The 20,189-nt window shown below is 33.1% G+C and overlaps 2 protein-coding genes across 2 annotated transcripts; one reads left to right on the top strand and one right to left on the bottom strand.

Moving 5' to 3' along the window:
• On the bottom strand, positions 1-2,193 carry LOC131847229 (U6 snRNA-associated Sm-like protein LSm3). Its single transcript, XM_059196728.1, has 3 exons — positions 2,173-2,193; positions 892-1,023; positions 1-215 (listed from the first exon to the last, which is right to left on the bottom strand). The coding sequence occupies exons 1-3, from the start codon at positions 2,191-2,193 to the stop codon at positions 36-38; spliced, it is 333 nt and encodes a 110-aa protein (XP_059052711.1). The 3' UTR covers positions 1-35.
• A 536-nt stretch (positions 2,194-2,729) lies between these two features.
• On the top strand, positions 2,730-18,500 carry LOC131847181 (probable ATP-dependent RNA helicase DDX46). Its single transcript, XM_059196662.1, has 18 exons — positions 2,730-2,924; positions 3,171-3,362; positions 3,898-4,042; positions 5,091-5,277; positions 5,643-5,743; positions 6,033-6,156; positions 6,917-7,086; positions 7,573-7,787; positions 8,188-8,422; positions 8,937-9,098; positions 9,356-9,475; positions 10,280-10,487; positions 11,963-12,125; positions 12,968-13,179; positions 13,513-13,676; positions 14,423-14,635; positions 16,783-16,950; positions 18,224-18,500. The coding sequence occupies exons 1-18, from the start codon at positions 2,911-2,913 to the stop codon at positions 18,464-18,466; spliced, it is 3,036 nt and encodes a 1,011-aa protein (XP_059052645.1). The 5' UTR covers positions 2,730-2,910; the 3' UTR covers positions 18,467-18,500.
• Positions 18,501-20,189: the final 1,689 nt, after the last annotated feature.

Here is a 20,189-nt window from a genome sequence, read left to right as displayed (position 1 = left end):
TATGTTTTATTATCAGTTATTTAAGACTTATTATATTACACACCAACACGAACTGGAGGTGAAACTAAGATGACACCATCACCCCTCACAAATAACATTGGTATATTTCTCTTTGTTGTTCTATAAACTTCTTCATAGGTTTCCTCATCAATTTCTACAGTAGTAATAGTTTCTTCTGCATCTCCAAGTACCATATTTAAATGTTGATCATAAGCCTGCATGACAAAAAATGTAAGTAAATAAATGCAAGTCTTCAAAAAGTGTATTGGAAATGATAGGGACAATTTTAACCCTGCATGTTGCTATTTGCAATATACACCTTAGTTATCTAGGTTGTTCTTAAATTATGTTACAGAAAGAATACATTCCCATCAATTATTATTCAGACATTATTTGTAACTAATACCTATGTACTCTATTCTTGTTTTTCCACAAGTTGTGATAAGACCTAACTGAATATATTTCAAAACTCAAATCAGGGTGTTTTTAACTTTGTCATCACCTATACACTTGATAGATTAATTTTGAATAAACAAAGAAATCCAATTTTTTTAAACTAAATAGAATTTATTTAGTGATCAGCTGATATAATGTATTTATTCAGACTAGTATTTCACATTATAAACTAATTATGTACTAGGATCTATTGACAATCTCCCTGTTTGGCAATAGTTGCCAAAGGCCTTCTCCAACAGTACATCTGCTGTAACTATTTTGTATTTAGATTTCACTTGTACTTTTTTTGGAAATATGTATTATATTTAGTGATGATTTAGTTAGAGCTTGTTAGTAATAGCATTATAGTCATTTATACATAAAAAAATATATAATGTAATTTTTACATGTTAAGGCATGGTTATTTTTTAAGAAAAAAATATAAATGATACTTACATGAAGTTTGCCTCTCAGTTCTCTTTCATTTCGCATCTTCACATATATTCTTTCATCTAGGCTAAGTCTTATCAAATCTAGTGGTTCTTTTACTGTCATTACAGTCACCTGTAAAGTAAGAATTATACAGGTTTATTACAAATATATACTAAATCTGCTACTAATTACACAAGTAGGTAGTAAGTACTAATTATACAAGTTTTATTATCTTTTTTTTTCTTTTTCTATCTGCCATCAGCCTTATGTCTATAGTCAGATATATTGATATTTAAGGTTTTATTATCTAAGTTTTTAAATTTAGGTTTTATCCTAATTTAGCTCAATTTTGTTATTACCTACTAGTTCTATCCTGTAGCATGGTCCATGTGAATCTGTATCTGTGTACCAAATTTAATTTGATTCCATTCAGTCGTTTTTGTTCGCTATCTTACCTTTAACCTTCAGAATCTTTTGCATTTAAAATTTTCATAGTACAATAAATACTTTATTATACTATGAAAAGTATAAATATTTATTAATTATGTTTGCTTTACTTCAAATAATCCATCAAGTTATATATCTGCTGTACCAAACAAAATTGTGGTGCTGGACAATAAAATTAGTAACAAGGCCAAAAAACTGTATTACAACATAACACAACTTAGTTTAAACTCATCTGTATTTTTACTCTTATTTCAAAAGAATAAGAAATTTCTTGTCAGTTCTTCTTCGTTTGAAAGCACTTCCAATTTGATGGCACATTTGACTTATTCTGTTATTGTCTCTGTAATAGACCTAAATAAAGAAAGGTACCTTACATGACTTGATGTTTAAAGTTAAATTAGCACACAACATCTGTTTACTCATCTACTACCACTCTAGAAGACCTAACATGTCAACATTTTGTAATGAATCCTCTGTGAATGTTCACATTAGCACAGTTACATAAATTACTCCGTAAGAAGTTATTAAAAACAAAAAGTGATAATATATGGATATTGAATCTAGGGATAAATCTCTTGAATTCAGCTCGACCTATACACTATCTTTCTGGAAACGATGATCCCGTAGAATACTTTGCCATGATGGGTTAACAGAAGTACCTAACTTCATTCACATTCATCATTCCTCACTGGTGCTTGGACAGCGTGTACCGTTACCGCAGGCGCCCATACCACACCATTAAGATAATATAAAATAAATTGAGAATTTTCTAAATTTAAAGCTAATTTGTACTAATTCATTGAAAGTGTAGTAATTTTCAATAATGAATTGGGGAAAATATATTGAAATTATACTTACATTTTCACCATCATCAGCCATTATTTTAGAAAATAATTTATTTTAATTACAAGCTAAAATAATCAGTTGTATACGCAGTATCAAGTGTATATGTAATTGTATACGTTCAGATTCGGAAGTTATTTGCGATTCTTATTTCAATAACCGAAAACTCGAAGGCCGACGAGAATTTTAAGGTTATGTTATTTATTTGTTTGTTTTCATTTAGACGACACAATTTATAGTAATGCCAAAGTATATTGAGATATCTGTGGTTTAGAGATTAAAAAAAAAAGATTATTACAGTACACAAAATATTAACTTTAATATACTGACAATCGATCATTAATTATGAGCTTTAATATATACACAAGTCGCAGATCTAAGTGGGTTAAAAAATAATCATTTAAGAAAAATCTATCGTAGTTTCTAAAAAAAATATTTCTACATTATAATACAATAAAAAAAATCTTTTTATGATACAGATGATAAAAAATGGTACATCCCTAGAGTAGATATAATAAAGTACTCTGTGGTCAAGCCAAGTGTAATCTAAGAATTTTATCTGTGGTCTGCAATTTCCTTACGACTCTTGTACCTAACACGTTTTATTGAATTTATTTAATTTAAAATCACTTTTTAATTTATCAATATTATTACGGGCTTATTGAATATACAAATGTCTGGAAATTAATTGAATAATCGACACTATTCAAGTCAGCGGAACTGTTGTTTATTTACACTGTGTAATAAATAAGTATGGTACGCAGCGGGTAAGCTATTGTGATTTCTCTAATTCTTATACAAAATATATTCCAAATGTTTGACATCAGTTTGTAATGAAATTGGGCTTAGTTTATTAACAATATTTAGATTTACATTAATATTGCTCTAATCATGTAAATTTCTACTCAAATATATTACTGCTCCTACTAGATAACAAGTTCTATGACGTAAATAAATGTAAATTTAATGTCTCTCATGGACTTAAACCAATCAAATAATTTAATTTTTTTTAGCCGAGATCGCGATCGAAGGCGGTCTCATAGCCGATCGGCAACTCCAGATCGTAAACGAAGGAGGTCTCGTTCAAGAAGTCGGGACAGAAATTCAAAATCGTCAAAGAGGAAACGTAGTCGTAGCAGAGATCGGGATTCTAAAAGAGACCGAAGCAGAGATCGGGATAGGGATCGGGATCGGGACAGAAAGAGGTAACATGCTGTTATATTTGTATACATATGTAAATGTCACTCAAATATCAATGTAACAGTATATCAATACATACTACTTAACCTTTTATTTGCTACGAACTCGCTAGGGGTGTCAAAGCTACAGTATGTCTGTGTGCACCCCATTATTATGTGTGTACTAGATGTTTACCTACTGGAAAAGTGTATATTGCTTGCATGCCAAACAATTTTAAGTATCTACATTAGATTCAATTAACCTTTCTGTGCTATATCTAAACAGTTAATATTGGTATTGTTCTGATACATATACTATTGTAAATATATGTTATGTGTTTCATCACTAACAATATGTCATAACAAAAGGTGTCTTAATTTCTTTTCAGTTACAAGAAGGTTTCTTAATGCTGTTGTATTTTATATTTAGCTGTGATTATTTTAGAAAGGTTTTAAAGTTTATATTTAAGTTTCTATACATATGTATAGAACCTAAAAATATTTAAAATAGGTGTATACCTATTTTAAATATTTTTACTACTTTACATTTATGTTTTTATAGTGATAAACGAGATGATAAAAGAAATGGTTCAAGCAGCAAGTCTTCTAGAAAGAAGTCAGCAGAACGAGAGAAAGATAGATCAAAATCTAAAGAGAAAGCTACTAAATCTGAATCTGGTGAATATGACCCAGGTTCTGTTGACAAGGTCAGTATTTATAGTCTATTAGTTATAATACTATCATTTTTATTACTCACAATACTGCATGGTATATAGCTTATATTACTATCTAATAATGGAGATATCTATTGTAAATAGAATTTTTGAAATTGGTCAAGAACAATTTTTATTTCATCTACTACAGACAAACATATATAAAAATAATTTCTTCTTCATAATATTAGTATAAATTATTGGTGTTAACCACTTGTTAACCCTTACTGGGTATAAGATTTCCCCTTAAGAGGTAAGAGGATGATAATGACGATGATGAGGTAAGTCACTAGGTAGCTTAATATAAGTTTTTCTATCAGCTGTAGTGTCAAAAGTGGCTTTTGTATTTTAAAGTATTTTGGTTTGCAATTGCTTCAAGTTGTAAATAAGTTATCATAGCATTCTTTATCCAGACTTGATAGTATAAAATATTTACAACAAGTTAAGAACTGTTAACTCAAGTTAACTAAAATTTAAACTTTGTACTTTTATAAAACTAACTAATATAAAGTCCTTCATCAATTTCAGATAATTAAAATGTTGGTAAGAACTTAATTTACGTTTATGTCAAAGTGCTTCATATTCAATGTTGTATTTTTATACTAAACAGTTTCTCAAATTGTATGCAATATTAAGAGTGTAATATGGAACTAAATTTTTTACCATTTACCATACATAAGAGAAATCATAGGTGCCACAATGTATTTCGTATTTTTCATTCTATTATTCGTTTGTAAGGATGGATCAATCAGATTTTTTGGCGCTCGATAAGGATGAAAGGGTGGGATAATAGCAGGTGGTAAATTTATTAAAATAAAGCATGTTGTTTCCAGTGCGATCATACTTATCAAATCTACTTGATACATTACTATGTAGTCTTCATTACTAAGAATGTTTTCTAGGGCAGCAGTTTGTTTGCCTTTCCATTAAATTATATGGAGAAAAATAATCTGAATTGCAGTAAATATTAAAAATTAATTTTAATATTTACTGCAATTCAGATTATTTTTCTCAATGTAATTTTATATACTCTTTGTTATAGGAAGAGGAACAGAGTCGTTTAGAGGCTGAAATGCAGAAGCGACGTGATCGTATTGAGCGTTGGCGCGCTGAACGGAAACGCAAAGAGTTGGAGTCTGCTAAGAAAGAAGTACAGAAAGGTAGCATTGTGAGCAATATCCAGCTTCCTGCGAAGAAGTGGTCATTGGAAGACGATTCTGGTGATGAAGGTATGAAAAAGTAGTTTTAATGAGGGCACCATTTAAGGCTAGGTAGGATGATTATAACAGTTAGCCAATTGTAGCATATTCATTACAATGAGAGTGTGGTCATTTTAGTCAGCAAGTCAGTTTACATTGGAAAGATATGCATGATGTTATATAGTACAATAAATAATTGTTAATATGAATCATAAATTATGTCACCATTTTAAGGGGGGAGGAGTCCACAAAGTCTGAATTATATAAAAATTGGTTGATCACAAATTTTCGGCAAAATGATATTATGATAAAATCTAGGAGACCCTTCCCTATGCTTAGAGTAGGGTGCGGTGCCAGTCCCAATTCTTTCTTTACATAACAATAAAATATTTCAGGTGAAGATGGAGAAGCCAAAGAGAAACAGCCTGTTGAAGAAAAGAAAGAAATAGAAGATGAGATTGACCCATTAGATGCATATATGCAAGAAGTCCAACAAGTAAGTCTTGTCCATATATTTTCAATGTTAGTGCCACAAACACATTATTGCACAAATAAAAATAAATAAGTAATGCCATAAATAAGTCTGAAAATAAATATTATTTGTAATACTACTAGAAATGGTTAAAATTTGATATACTTGTTTCTGCATTGCATTGTTTCTGCAAACCATTTTATTTTTAAATTTATTGTGTTTTAAAAGAATTTAAAATTAATAAATTAAATAAAGGATGAAAGTTTCTGTCGACGAAGTTTGCTAATTTATTAATATTAATTATAACTTACAGGAAGTAAGAAAAGTCAACCAAATGGACCAAGCTAGAGGTATCAGCGTGCCCACAACTGGTGGAACAGGGGTGGTTATCCTTACTGGAACAGCTAAGAAAAATGTTTCCGAACAGAAAAATAAAGGTACTGAATTGTAGATATAGATTAAAAAGTGGTTAGTGTAATGACATGGTAATGAAACACTATTGAAAATTGCTATTATATGTGTAAGGGAAGTTACCTCCGAACTTCTCACATTAACAGAGTAACTATAGTGGTGTTCAAGTAAATAACGTAGAATAAGATAAACAAAATATATTTCTAATCAAAATAAAATAATATAAAAACACATTTAATACAATATACAGATAAGTTATAGATACATCAATACGACGACAGACAAGATGACAAAACACACTCTCTTTTCAAATATTCAAACATACTTCATCTGCCATACCAGCCAGTCTAGACATCGATTGCAAACCTCGTTCTAACAATATATGTAGTGCCTAGATTGCCACAAAAGGAATCTACTTAATAAAAATCTCCTAATTTAGACTTTGTACACAGTTATTTTCATGGGTACCTCTGTTTTATTTATAACAACTGCCAAGCAATTGTCTCTGTAAAAAGTGTTTCGGTTGAAGGGAGAGATAAGTGTAATGAAATGTTACGGTGCATTTTTTAATGTAATTGTCTGGTTATATATAATAAATATGGCTCATTTCAATGTAACTACATTACAATACAATTCTAAACTCAGTGTAATAAAAAAATTATGCAATTATATTTACCAAAGTAATTAATATTAATCCAAGAAAAAAATTTCTTTTTAAAAGTATAAAATGACTAGTCCTATAAATTAGCTAATTGCTTTGACTCATAATATATATTTCCGAAATAGGTGAACTAATAGAACAGAATCAAGATGGATTAGAATATTCGTCAGAAGAAGAAACTGAAGATATAAAAGATGCTGCAGCCAATCTTGCGTCTAAACAAAGAAAGGAACTTGCAAAAGTTGATCATGCCAGTTTGAATTATATGTCATTTAGAAAATCTTTCTATACCGAGGTAATTCAAATTTTATATATTTTTATTACTATTATGAAGTTCATATCTGTAATTCAAAGGTGTCAATCGGAAATAGTTATTATTAATTAAGTAATATTGCATTATAATTAATTACTCGAAAAATGTACCTAAAATATGTTCTCAATTTTACTATATTTCTTTTGTATATGTGAAGTGATATCTTTGAACTTTTCTGAACCGTTACTGTTGATCTCTAATTAATGGTTCCGTAGGTTTATTCTCATGATACCAATAATAAGATTTATTGGTCAAATGAAACTTTTATCATGATTGATGTTAATAGGTTTTGTGGAATAAAATCTTAAATGATCTCTTTTAAGATCGGTCCTTGACATTTTGTATTCAAATATAACCAATGAAATGTGTGCATGTCAACTGTTGTGTTCACCAAAACTTCGACAGTTGACAATTCCCCTGATTACCCCATTTGGCGTTACTATTATGATGATATGTTTTGTTTAATAGGTTAGTGAATTGTCGAGAATGACGCCAGAAGAAGTCGAAGCATACAGAACGGAATTAGAAGGTATCAGAGTTAAGGGCAAAGGTTGTCCAAAACCTATCAGAACATGGGCCCATTGTGGTATCAGTAAGAAAGAGATGGATATATTGAAAAAGTTGTGCTTTGAAAAGCCCACCCCTATACAAGCTCAGGCCATACCTGCTATCATGTCAGGAAGGTAATTCTTTGTTTTCTTTTTAGTGGTTAATCTTCAACGCCTAGTATTACTACATCAGTCTATTATTAATATTATACTGGCAGAAAAATATTTAAAAAATCAGGCTTATAGGTTTTCATAAATTTAATGTATTCCACAACTTTATTATACAATATAGTAGTTGTATATTCATTGTTTGTTCTATATAGTACAGTTAATAGGTCATCAAAGATTTATAACAAATTGATGTTAATCATGTGTATATCAGTTATAGTTATTATAGATTATATTACAGTTATTGTATTATCTATATTATATGAAAAAAGTTATTTAGAAATCGTATTTTTTATTAATTTTTAGACTACACTAACTTGACTATTTTAGTTTTGGTAAAAATGTAGCAGAAACTTTTTTGTTACAGAGACTTAATAGGCATTGCTAAGACTGGTTCTGGTAAGACATTAGCTTTTATTCTACCAATGTTTCGCCACGTACTGGATCAACCGCCACTTGAAGACACCGATGGACCAATGTCACTTATAATGACACCAACCAGGGAGCTTTGTATGCAGATAGGGAAAGATATCAAGAAGTTTGCCAAATCATTGGGATTACGGGTGGTTTGTGTTTATGGGGGTACTGGAATCTCTGAACAGGTTAGTCTTGTTTTACACTATCTGTTTCACTGGTGTTGCCCATATAAATTCGGGTGAAAATGATATATATTAATATAGAATTTGACCTATCCGTGTACAAAAATTTATTTTTATACATGCTAATAACATGGTGCACCAATGGTGCGCTAATGGTATACGCTCGCGGAACACCGTTAGGACAGTTAGCCCATCATGGCGAATTTTCTAAAAACCATGAGGGGCGACTGCGTGAAGGTCAACCTGACATTAAACATTGCTAGTAATAGGACATCTAGTTCCCATTACTTAATCCACCAAATTTATTTTATTCCACAAGTAGTTGCTGAAGAGGTTGAAGCGAATTATTGCTGGAAAGCGCGAATGCCGGTAAATACTTTTGCGATCCAATTTAAGGTAAATTGAATCGCAAAAGAAATTACCGGCATGTTTTAATTCAGAAATCCAGTCAAGTATGAGTCGTTACTAAAATATGGGTCCTAACAAAAGTATTTGTATAAATTCTAAACATTTGCAGATAGCGGAACTAAAGCGTGGTGCTGAGATGATAGTATGCACTCCAGGAAGAATGATAGATATGTTAGCTGCAAATTCGGGTCGTGTAACCAACCTTCGGAGAGTTACGTATGTTGTGCTCGATGAAGCCGATAGGATGTTTGATATGGGATTCGAGCCACAGGTCAGTATAATAAACTAAAGAAATATTATAGTTATTCTTTTAAGCTATTTTGCAATGTATTTTCTTTTTACCGACGTGTATGCTTCATATTGTATATGTGATTTTTGAAAAGAAGTGTGAAAATCTAATTAAAAAATGTTTTGCCTTCAAGAACAAATTGAAATAAAAGTTTTTTTACAAGTCCAAGTCAAATAGTCTAAGTATTTGTTTATTGTTTTTTTTTTACGCAATTTATGATATATATATTTTTTGAATAGGTTATGAAAATCATCGATAACATAAGGCCAGACAGACAAACAGTGATGTTCAGTGCCACATTTCCGCGGCAAATGGAAGCTCTCGCCCGAAGAATATTACAGAAACCCATAGAAATCCAAGTATGTATTATGTGCATATTTTTATTAATGTTGATGAGTTTGTTTTATTTCCTAAATTCGTGTGACATTCCGTTGTTACATATTTCATGTTAGTCAGTGAATTTGGATAAATTCGGTAAATCCACAGTTTCATATGACACATGTAAATTAGTAATAATAGACAAACTACTATATAAATTCGTTTTAAATTTATTTTGACTTACATTGAGGGCCCCGGTTGTCTAATGGTTTAGCACATCGCTTTACTCCCGACGGTCGCAGGTTCCATTCCTCGCACGGTACAAACATTTGTAATCATGACTATAAATGTCTATGTCGGTTTGGTTGTTTTCTGTGTATAATATGTATGTTAAAAAATAGCTGATTATTTATATCAGTTGTTTAGAAGTCATAATATAAACTGCTTAGCTTGGGACTAGATGCCGTTGTATGAATTATCCAGGGTTATTATTATTATTAAGAGTAGTTAGCAAATGCCATTTTTCCATACTGCATAGATTTTTGGCAAAGTTTTTACGGCCGGCCGCCTGCCTGACACCAACGCTCCTTGGGAACGCTATTATTGGTTGTTTAAAGTCCACCATAGAGGGACCCGTTAGTACTAGTTGTTATGGGATTTCGTTAAACTCTTGTTGTCTTATTACAGCAAGCTATTTTTGCATAAGTTTGATTAGCATGCTAACCAAATTCCAAGTTTTTTTTCTTCGTTCCCTGGTTAACAAAGCAGTTAGTAGTTAGCAAATGCATAAAATTAAAGCCGAAAATTTAGTAACTAGTTAAAAATGATTATGATACTGTTCACAGGTTGGTGGTAGGAGTGTAGTATGCAAAGATGTGGAACAACATGTTGCGATATTGGAGGAGGACGCGAAATTTTTCAAATTACTCGAGTTACTTGGCTTGTACAGTCAGATGGGCAGTATTATAGTATTTGTGGATAAACAGGAAAACGCCGACAGTCTCTTGAAGGATCTTATGAAAGCTTCTTACTCGTGCATGAGTTTACATGGCGGTGAGTTCACCCAAAACCTTAATCATGTTTTGTCCAATATAGCAGTTGGACATCTGAGTTAGGTGTTCTATCAAGCAACTGGCTCGCAGTTTATGGGTACAGAATTAGCTACGTATACAGGGATGGAGCCTTGAAATATATATTTTATTGAATTCTTTTAAAAGGTTACTTCATATTTTATGTTATAATTGTAGTTTTGCTCAAACTGATAGCAATATCTTTATTAAGCTGCTTTGACAATTTAGTAATAGTAGAGCAATAGCCTCTTTTTATGAAATCTTACTTACATTTCAAAAGGATTTTACTGCATTGTTATGGGTTCAGGTATGAACGGTTGAAGTATAAAGATTAGGCAGTGAAATTACAGGAGCATGACCTCTTAGTCCTTTAACATGGTTATGCCAGAGCGGTATCGTACTCGTCACATTTTAATGTTATGTTCGTAGCGACTAGCGTATGTTATGTTATGTCATGTCATGCATATTATCAACGGTTACTACTCACTTTCTTGTGGGTTTATTTGCCTTTCCGTTTACGTAAAAAATGAGTGAATGCATTTAAATAGACAGATTCAGTTCAGTGATTAAGTTTTATAAATATCATATAAAAAATAGAAGTAAAATTTATCTGAATTTGTTTATTTTTTGTAGGTATTAGCTAATTTTGGAAAGGGTAAAGGACCCCCTTTTCCTGTTTACCATGATCAAGATGTATCTTATGTATTAGTCTTCTACTAAAAGTACTAAATTTATAATATTTTTATTTCAGCAAACGATCCTGTCACAATGCTGTTGAAGATTGTTTTCCATTACTTGTCTACTTAAAAATGTTTAAAATTATTTGTGGTCTAAAAGTGTTTGCGTGCTGTATTATATTCATACATTTCGTTTAGAAGTTATATAATTTCTAATCACAGTATTTTGAAATAGCGTTACGGGATTTGCCAAGTAAAAATAGCCAATAATTAAATGGTATAAGGAACAAAATAATTTAAATCATAATTTCCAAAATATGTTGAATTTTTTAAAATAATACTCATATTAATGAAGTAATTGAAGGATGGAAACTTTTCGTAAATGATAAAAGTTATTTAGGGGTTATAATTTGACAAGAACAAAAAATAAATGAAATAATCAGTTATTTATTGACAAAAAAAATTTTTTTTTAGTTGTATTCAAATTCAAAATATTAACATTTTGAATTAGAATCAAAATTAAAATTGTTTCTGTAAAAATATCAAAACTGTAAAAATTACCGTTTTCTTCTAATTAGAAACTAGTTTTTAGTAATAGATAATGATTTAAGGAGAAAGGTTTACATGTATTATATATACACCCGCGCGAAGCTGCGGCGGGTAGCTAGTACATATATATTATTAGGTATTTTATAAATGTATATTATTTGGCAGCAGGCAGACACTTGTCGATCTACTTAAGTTTTTGAGTGACGTATATATTAATGGTGGGTTGTTACAGGGATTGATCAATTCGACAGGGACTCCACGATCGTGGACTTCAAGAATGGCAAGGTGAAGTTGTTGGTGGCGACCAGCGTGGCGGCGCGCGGCCTCGACGTCAAGCAACTCGTGTTGGTTGTTAATTACGACTGCCCCAACCATTATGAGGATTATGTTCATAGGTAAATAGTAATCATTATTTTATTCTCCACTTAATGCTGCGTATCTCATATAATTTTAATGACGTTATAATTCAAATGAAGTTTATGTTGAATGAATGAACCCGCCCCATGAAGCTGTCAACTCAGTTATCCGGGGGTAGTTGTCCCGAGTCGATGGGGCTCGCCCCGAGGCCCCTACCTTCACCCTCCTGGGCGGTGTTGGCGGTGTTAATTACCAGTGTCATGTTTACGATGTTTAATAATATCGTAAATAAGAATACCACTCCGCAGATTGAACTAGTGATAAAAATGCATTCTATTTGACGACCCCGGTGGTCTATTTCCGATGTTCGCGGGTTCGATTTTATGTTTTCTATGTATAATATGTATTTATTCCTGAAAGAAAAATTTCATGTATTCGTATCATGTATTTAGTACCCATATCACGAGCTTTAGCTACTTTAATGCCTAGGTGGCGTTGTGTGAATCATTCTGAGACTATTATTATGATAGAACTAGCTTATCCCGCGACTTCGTCCGCGTGGACATTAACTTTATTTTTCTTGAATAAAATATTTTTTCTAAAATAAAAGTAGCCTAAGTTACTCCTTATTACATCAGCTACCTGCCAAAAAAAGTCCCGTCAAAATCGGTCCAGCCATTTCAGAGATTAGCCGGAACAAATAGACAGACAGACAAAAATTGTTAATTTGGTATATGTACCGTATTTATATTCATATCATCATTGCCTTGCTTTTATCCCATTATTTGGGTCGGCGCAGTATTTATATTCATATGCGCGTAGTAAAAAACTGATATTTCAATATTACAAACGGACTCTTAAATTTTATTAATACATATAGATGCGGGCGCACCGGTCGCGCGGGCAACAAGGGGTACGCGTGGACGTTCCTGACTCCGGAGCAGGGCCGCTACGCCGGCGACCTGGTGCGCGCGCTCGAGCTGGCCGGCGCCGCGCCGCCGCCCGACCTGCGCCTCCTCTGGGACCGCTACAGGGACGCGCAGGAGAAGGACGGCAAGAAGGTGCACACCGGCGGGGGGTTCAGCGGGAAAGGTCGCTACCATACATTTATCATTTATTTATCATTTTGCCCTTTATAAAGCATAACCGCATTATTTGTCATTTTTTTTATCAAATTTAGAACTGATTCCACCCCGAAGCCAGCCAGTAGACAGATATACGTATATTAATAATATACTCAGCTCTATTACGAAATTTCACCTCGTGTGTCATAACCATCATAATGCACTTATATCATAATAGGCTATTATTGATACATCAACTGGGGTCAGGGTGACTATAGCGCACCTTGTTTTTATTTATATCATAGTAATAATAATATTGTTTGTATTATATTAGTTTTTTAATAACTGCCGTTTATTGCAGGGTTCAAATTTGACGAGTCAGAAGCACAGGCGGCATCTGAGAAGAAAAAGTACCAGAAAGCAGCGCTCGGTTTACAGGATTCTGATGATGAGGACGTGGAGGGAGATCTGGACCAGCAAATAGAGACAATGCTCGCTGCTAAGAAGATTGTTAAAGAGATTAAGGTACTACTTATTTTTTTAATGACTAGGAGCATTTTGCATTGCTACCCATGTGATATAGGGTTAGAAGTGCATACTTACGACATTACTAATACTATATTATATACATGATTTATTTTATTCAGTCACCTACAAGTTTGTCACTTACAAGTTTTCAAAATAATATAAGTGAAATGATGCATCTGTTGTGGGGCCGTTCAAATATTACGTAAGCAGATTTATTACAATTTACCTACCAAAAACTTACCCCCTCATCCCCCTTGTCAGCAAAAGTAAGCAGAACTCTTACCCCTCCCCCCATGCTTACGTAAACATTTTTCAATTAACGAATTGTTTTTTTTTTAGTAAAGACAATGTGAGGGTTGCCAATCCTGTAAAAGAGTAAATTACCGATGACGTAATCATCATCTAGAATCTCCCAACCCCCATGTCATCCAAAATAAGCAAAGCAACCCCAATTTTTCATAACATTACATTACATTTTACCATTTTAAACATTATTTAGAGATAATTCATCTTAAACGTGTCTTTGAAAAATAAAATCTGTGAATACAATTTTAATATAAATAGAAATTACTTGAAACATATGTACAAATGGGTGAACACGAAGCAAGCGCTTACGATTGCTCGCACTACTTTTCACGCGCGCTCCCGATCGCGCGTGAAGGAACGTGAAGAGGCAGCAAATGGGCGAGAAACTCGCGTGTTATGTTGCGTTTTTTAAATGGAGTCGTATTTGTATGTGTCAGCCGGGCGTGGTGGCGGGCGTGGGCGCGGGCGCGGGCGGCGCGGGGGCGGCGGGCGCGGGGGGCGCCGCCGCCGACGGCAAGCTGGAGCTGGCGCGGCGGCTCGCCTCGCGCATCAACCTCGCCAAGGGACTCGGCGCAGAGCACAAGGGCGCCACGCAGCAGGCCGCAGAGGCCATCCTCAAGGGCGCGCCCTCCGCGCACACGCTCATCACGGTCAGTACCCGCCGCATTCCTTATGATTGATAATGGATCGCGGTATCACCCGCGTACTCCTTACTTTTTGAGTTCTCTATATATTAATACTTTTTTATAGTCGAAAATGGATCACGGCGTACCCATGTGCTCGTTGCGTTTTGAGTTGTCTATGTATTAATACTTTTTTGGTTGATATTGGAATGCTGCACTCGTCTACGCTAACGGTTTACCTATGTCGCTTTGGAATAATGTACTTTTCAAACTGTGTAAGAATTTCTCAAATCATTCAAGTGATTTCGCAGTTTTCATTTCTCGTAATATTTGCACAGATAGAATAAGGATTATAAAATGTATAATTAGTATGGATTGTATATACCGGAATAGTTTGGCTCTATTCCGGGGCAATGTCCATGTCTATAATAGATTTCCGTGAAGTAAGATTTTTTTAATCAGTAGATATTTTTGTTAGTTCATCAACTACAAAGAAATATACAATAATTGAATCTTTTCTTCCTACTAAAATTAGCTTTTATTATAGAGTAAAAGTTAGTGCTCATTGGGAACTATTATAAGCTATCGTAATTCTACGAGTTTACAACATACTTGTAGAATTACGATGACTATGAATAGTATTGTAGATATCACCGTAGTTTTGCTCAATATACTATTTTTGATTGATCAAATAATAATTTTGGGGAACAGCCATGATGTTAAATTACCTAATCGTAGTCATTATTCATCACAAATTGAATTTGGTTTTTGGACATAGTTTCATATAAGTCGCGAAACCAAATTACAAAATTTTGTACCTCATACCTAACAAATATAATACCTCAACAAACGTCTTATTCGCTACCGAATCTTGGAAACCCCCTCTCAGCAACCATCCCATTGTTACTGGAATGTACACAAACGTAATGTATAGATTGAATTTTAAACTGTGCTACTATCAACTGTCAACTCAATCCTAAATTAAGGATTGCAGAATACCAATACAGTTGCTATTTCACGTCCCTACATAAACATGTCCATCTGAAATTTTGCAAAGATATTGCTTTTTCAGTTGTTAGATGCTATTATATACTTATAGTCGGTATTTTGTAAGTGTGTAAACCCAAGAAATATACCGACAGATTTGGCTTATTCGTCCTGACTATGCTACTCAACCTATGCTTCATAAACTGCGGTCTCTACCACAATAAAAAACTTAACGAACATGTCTAATCAAAATAAAATACGTTTGACATCTGTAGATGCCATATTATCTCTCGTCATCTGTCAATTCTCCTTTTTCTAAATTTACGTAATCTAATCTGAAAAAAACTAACATGCAAATGATCCCACTAACATCCTACGTGATGAGATGCGCCTATCAATACACACTTGTCAATGTAAACAAGTAAATTAATACCTAGTAGAATTTTCCATGCATTATATCTGGAGCACAATAACAACATTGTTATATGTATAAATAGAGTGCAACCATAATTAATATTTTTAATTTAAATATCAAATAAGTTCTATGATAGTCTATATTTCGCATGGGAAACTTAAAAATCGTAAGATACATATAATTTTTAAGTTTAAGAACGAAATTGAGTTTAATGTTATCTTAAAGACGATTATTCAATACTAGTGTAGGTGAGCAACATCTATTTGAATAAATATTTCACAATTCAGGTACATTATTTAAAAATTTAGCCGATATGAAAATAGAAATAAATTTATTATATGACCGGATGGTCATAGAATAAATTCGATGTCTACAAAAATAAATAATAAATATAAAATCATGTGTATGAACACATGATTTTATACAACACATAAGTAAATGAATTTACATACAAGGATTGATATTGTTTGATATGATTGTACGTAGGTAAAGATGTGAAGGTATGCCGAAAATAGATAAGGTATACATGGGAGCTTAAAATACTTGACATGCATCATAATACATATAATTTACAGTACATACAGTATCTAATATGCCTATCAGATCAAGACGAAAAAAATGGTACTTGAGTTACTGATATAAACAATTATACTCTTAAATACAAATGTTTGTACTGTGTGTAAAATCGAACCCGCGATCATGGAAGTTAGGCAGTGTGCTAAAAACGACCCCACCGAGTCCGTCATAAAATCGTCCTAATTGTGATTTACAGGCTAAAACAGTAGCAGAACAGTTGGCCGCCAAACTGAATACCAGACTGAACTATCAACCTCGGGATGAAAGCGCTTCGGAACCAGCCGAGGAGGTGTTCCGCAAGTACGAGACCGAGCTGGAGATCAATGACTTCCCGCAACAGGCTCGCTGGAGGGTCACCAGCAAGGTATGCCTACTTTATTATCCATATTATGAATCGTTTTATGCATTAATTTCTATAGAGGTTAAAAAGCAAATGGAATACCATACCCACGAACTTCAATTATCCTATTTAAATGGCTGAATTTTTTGCCTATTCTTCTCAATTGATTACAAATTGATGTTGATGTTCATAAGTGGCTAAAATGTCCTACATGAATAAATTATTTTTTATTTGATTTAAAATGTTGACACGACACGACTTCCATTTTATCTATGATTTGCTTAATGTAACTTTGCCTTGGGTTTCCCCTCTCCTCTTTTATTCTATTTTTCCCTCTATACTTCAATATTTATATAATAGAATATAATAATCCAAAGTTTGAGATATTCATTGGATCTATTTATAGCTATCTTTATCTGATGGTTACTTTAGTTTTCTGTAACGATTCCTTATCGTTATCCTTCCCATAGTTTCAAAATATTGAAATCTGGAATATTCTATGTAAATACAAAAACAGATTTTGATTATGGCTCAATAAATAACATGGGACAGTCATTGTTCCTTTATCTCGTGTCCGCGTGTACTAGTGAATAATAAATATTTTTTCCTCGTTCATACGCCCTCTTGTGATATCGTTTGACCTTATTTATTTCATTTTTTATTCTTTGCAAAGAGACTTTCCGACATTAATAATTAAAATATTATTACACAAAGGTCGTACTTAAGATAACCCTTGCATTTATGCACATGCAGTTATGTTACATCGCAACAATTCTCAGTACGATTTATTTCTTGGCAACAAACAGTCACCATGCTACTTAAGTTGGCGTTGTTGGGGGCCCTGATATTTTTTTGTGTTAAAATGCTGAAGAAGAACAGATGTTATCACTATCACTAATCATGGATAAGGTGAAATGTAAACCCACTAATTTGTAGTTTAACATTTCAACTAGTAATTGTAGAATACTTATGCGATTTCATTATCATATATACTTTCTAACTCATAGATCCTTGACTAAAGAACTCTCTTCTAATATATGTATATAATATTCTAATAATATAATACTTTTGGTATGGAATAGTAGGTTAGAATAGAAGCTATTTGTACTGGCTGTCTGGTAGGGGATTTGTGAAGTTAGTTGAATATATATATTTATTTAGTTAGGTAAATTTCTATAATCATGTAAGACTGTTTACTAAGATTGGCAGAGAGAAGCGAGTGTCAACGACCATTAAAGTTCTTCGTTCGCTTATATAAAGTAGAAAAGTATTGTATTAATATATTGATATTTTTTAGGAGGCGCTAGCACTGATCAGTGAGTACAGCGAAGCTGGTATAACAGTGCGGGGCACCTACGTCCAGCCCGGCAAGCCGCCCCCTGAGGGCGAACGCAAACTGTACCTAGCCATTGAAAGTTCACAAGAGCTCGCCGTAGCTAAAGCAAAATCAGAAATAACGCGCCTCATTAAAGAAGAACTGCTCAAGTTGCAGACCTCATCTCATCATATGATTAACAAAGCCAGATATAAAGTTATATAAATGATGTAATAAATGGCATAATATTTATGTGTGATTTTACTTGTATCATTTTACCTTGATGTCCAGTATCATCCAGTATTATTTGTGCAAAATAATATTCATGATAATGAGTTAAAGATAGATTCTTAATAATCCGTGTTGCCTACTTGTTTGTACATTACAACTAGGCTACTAGGTTCTGCCCTCGACTTTGTTCGCGTGGTTGTAGATAAATTCTACTCGGTAGGTTTAAGAATACATATACACCCCTTGTATTTTGACAGCATCTGTTAAGATATCATGATTATGTTTAGCCTAATTTACAGGCGCGTCATAGCGTAACAGTACAGACTAGATTTCGAACTACACGAGGTGGCAAACAAACAATTTCATACGGTATTAGTCGCAAATGACGAAAGCCAAGATTAAACTCGGCGATACTCAATTAAATGAAACAACATATGTATAAAGAATATTCGAACTTAGAAAATAATTTATTGAACTTTATCAAATACAGTTGCAGTGTATAATTTTTTCAACACAAAAACTATTTTTTTACTTGTACCACAGATAATTATAATATTACATACTTGTACACATAGAAGTAATAAATAATAGTTAATAATTACTGGGACTAGTAGTAGAATTTTGTATTGGCATTCATTGCAACTAATATATAATTACATGGACTAGCCTTCTTGATAAACAGTCATTAAAATATTGTTATGGACAGGAAAGAAAGCCAAGCATTCGATTGAATACGCATGTATAGAAAGGTATAATCAGCCGAAGAATAGATGAACAGTATCGATCCGAGCAAGAAAAACACTTATTCGGCTCTAAATAATGGAAGAAAGGTAAGCTGATATTGTTAACTCAAATCGATCTCATCATGACTATATATAGTTTTCTTGCAGTACATGTAATCAGTGTTTTTTTATTATTGCACATTATCCAGTGAAACGTTAATCAACATTATTTTTAATCTTCCTACTACTCTACATATAAACAGTACAAAATAGCTCCGCATTCTGAAACAGGGCGTAATATTTCGTAAGCCTTGTTTACATGTCGCGGCATATCTTAGCTAGCTGGTCCTCAACCAGTTCCAAAAAGATAATGACTGCACGCACAGTACGCACGTGTTCTGCCAAACGGAGGTGGCTTAAAGTGGCATATGTCACGGTGGCATCATTGTAGATTAAAAATAGCCTCAACAGTGGAGCGGTCTCGTGCGCGGGCGCCGCCGATAGTAGGGTTATCGCAATACCGAGGGAAGATTCCATGGCAAACAAGTTATTCCCACAAACACATAATGACATATGAACCAATTGTTTGATATGATTGTATTATCAATCTTAATTATAGGCAGAGCTCTAGATATTATGGAATGGATACAGTTATGTATTCGTCTATTATTCTAATGTGAGTGACCTTAGTTGGCGATTTTATTGTTATGTCATTAATTTTTTGGAGCAGCAACTGAATAGTGTTCGTGCATTTTCCATCAATGGTATCTTACTACTTAATTAGACTTAGGTATTTGATGTTTTATTTTATTAGATATGATATTGTATTCTTTATTTTTTAAAGACATTTTATAAGTTAAACTCGATGTCGCGGCAACCATATAATTAAATATGGCTATTAAAAAGTAGGGTTTGGTGGTGGAATGTTTTTTTTTTTGTATACGATAATGGAATGGTGCATCCGCCTGCGCTAACGGTTTACGCTGGCGGGGCAC

This window comes from Achroia grisella, unplaced genomic scaffold (genome assembly GCF_030625045.1).
Source record: "Achroia grisella isolate CSIRO2021 unplaced genomic scaffold, CSIRO_AGI_Agris_v1 utg516, whole genome shotgun sequence".
NCBI classification, from domain to species: domain Eukaryota; kingdom Metazoa; phylum Arthropoda; class Insecta; order Lepidoptera; family Pyralidae; genus Achroia; species Achroia grisella.
Note: the sequence above shows the minus strand (reverse complement) of the source record. Positions and strands in the feature narration are given on the sequence as shown.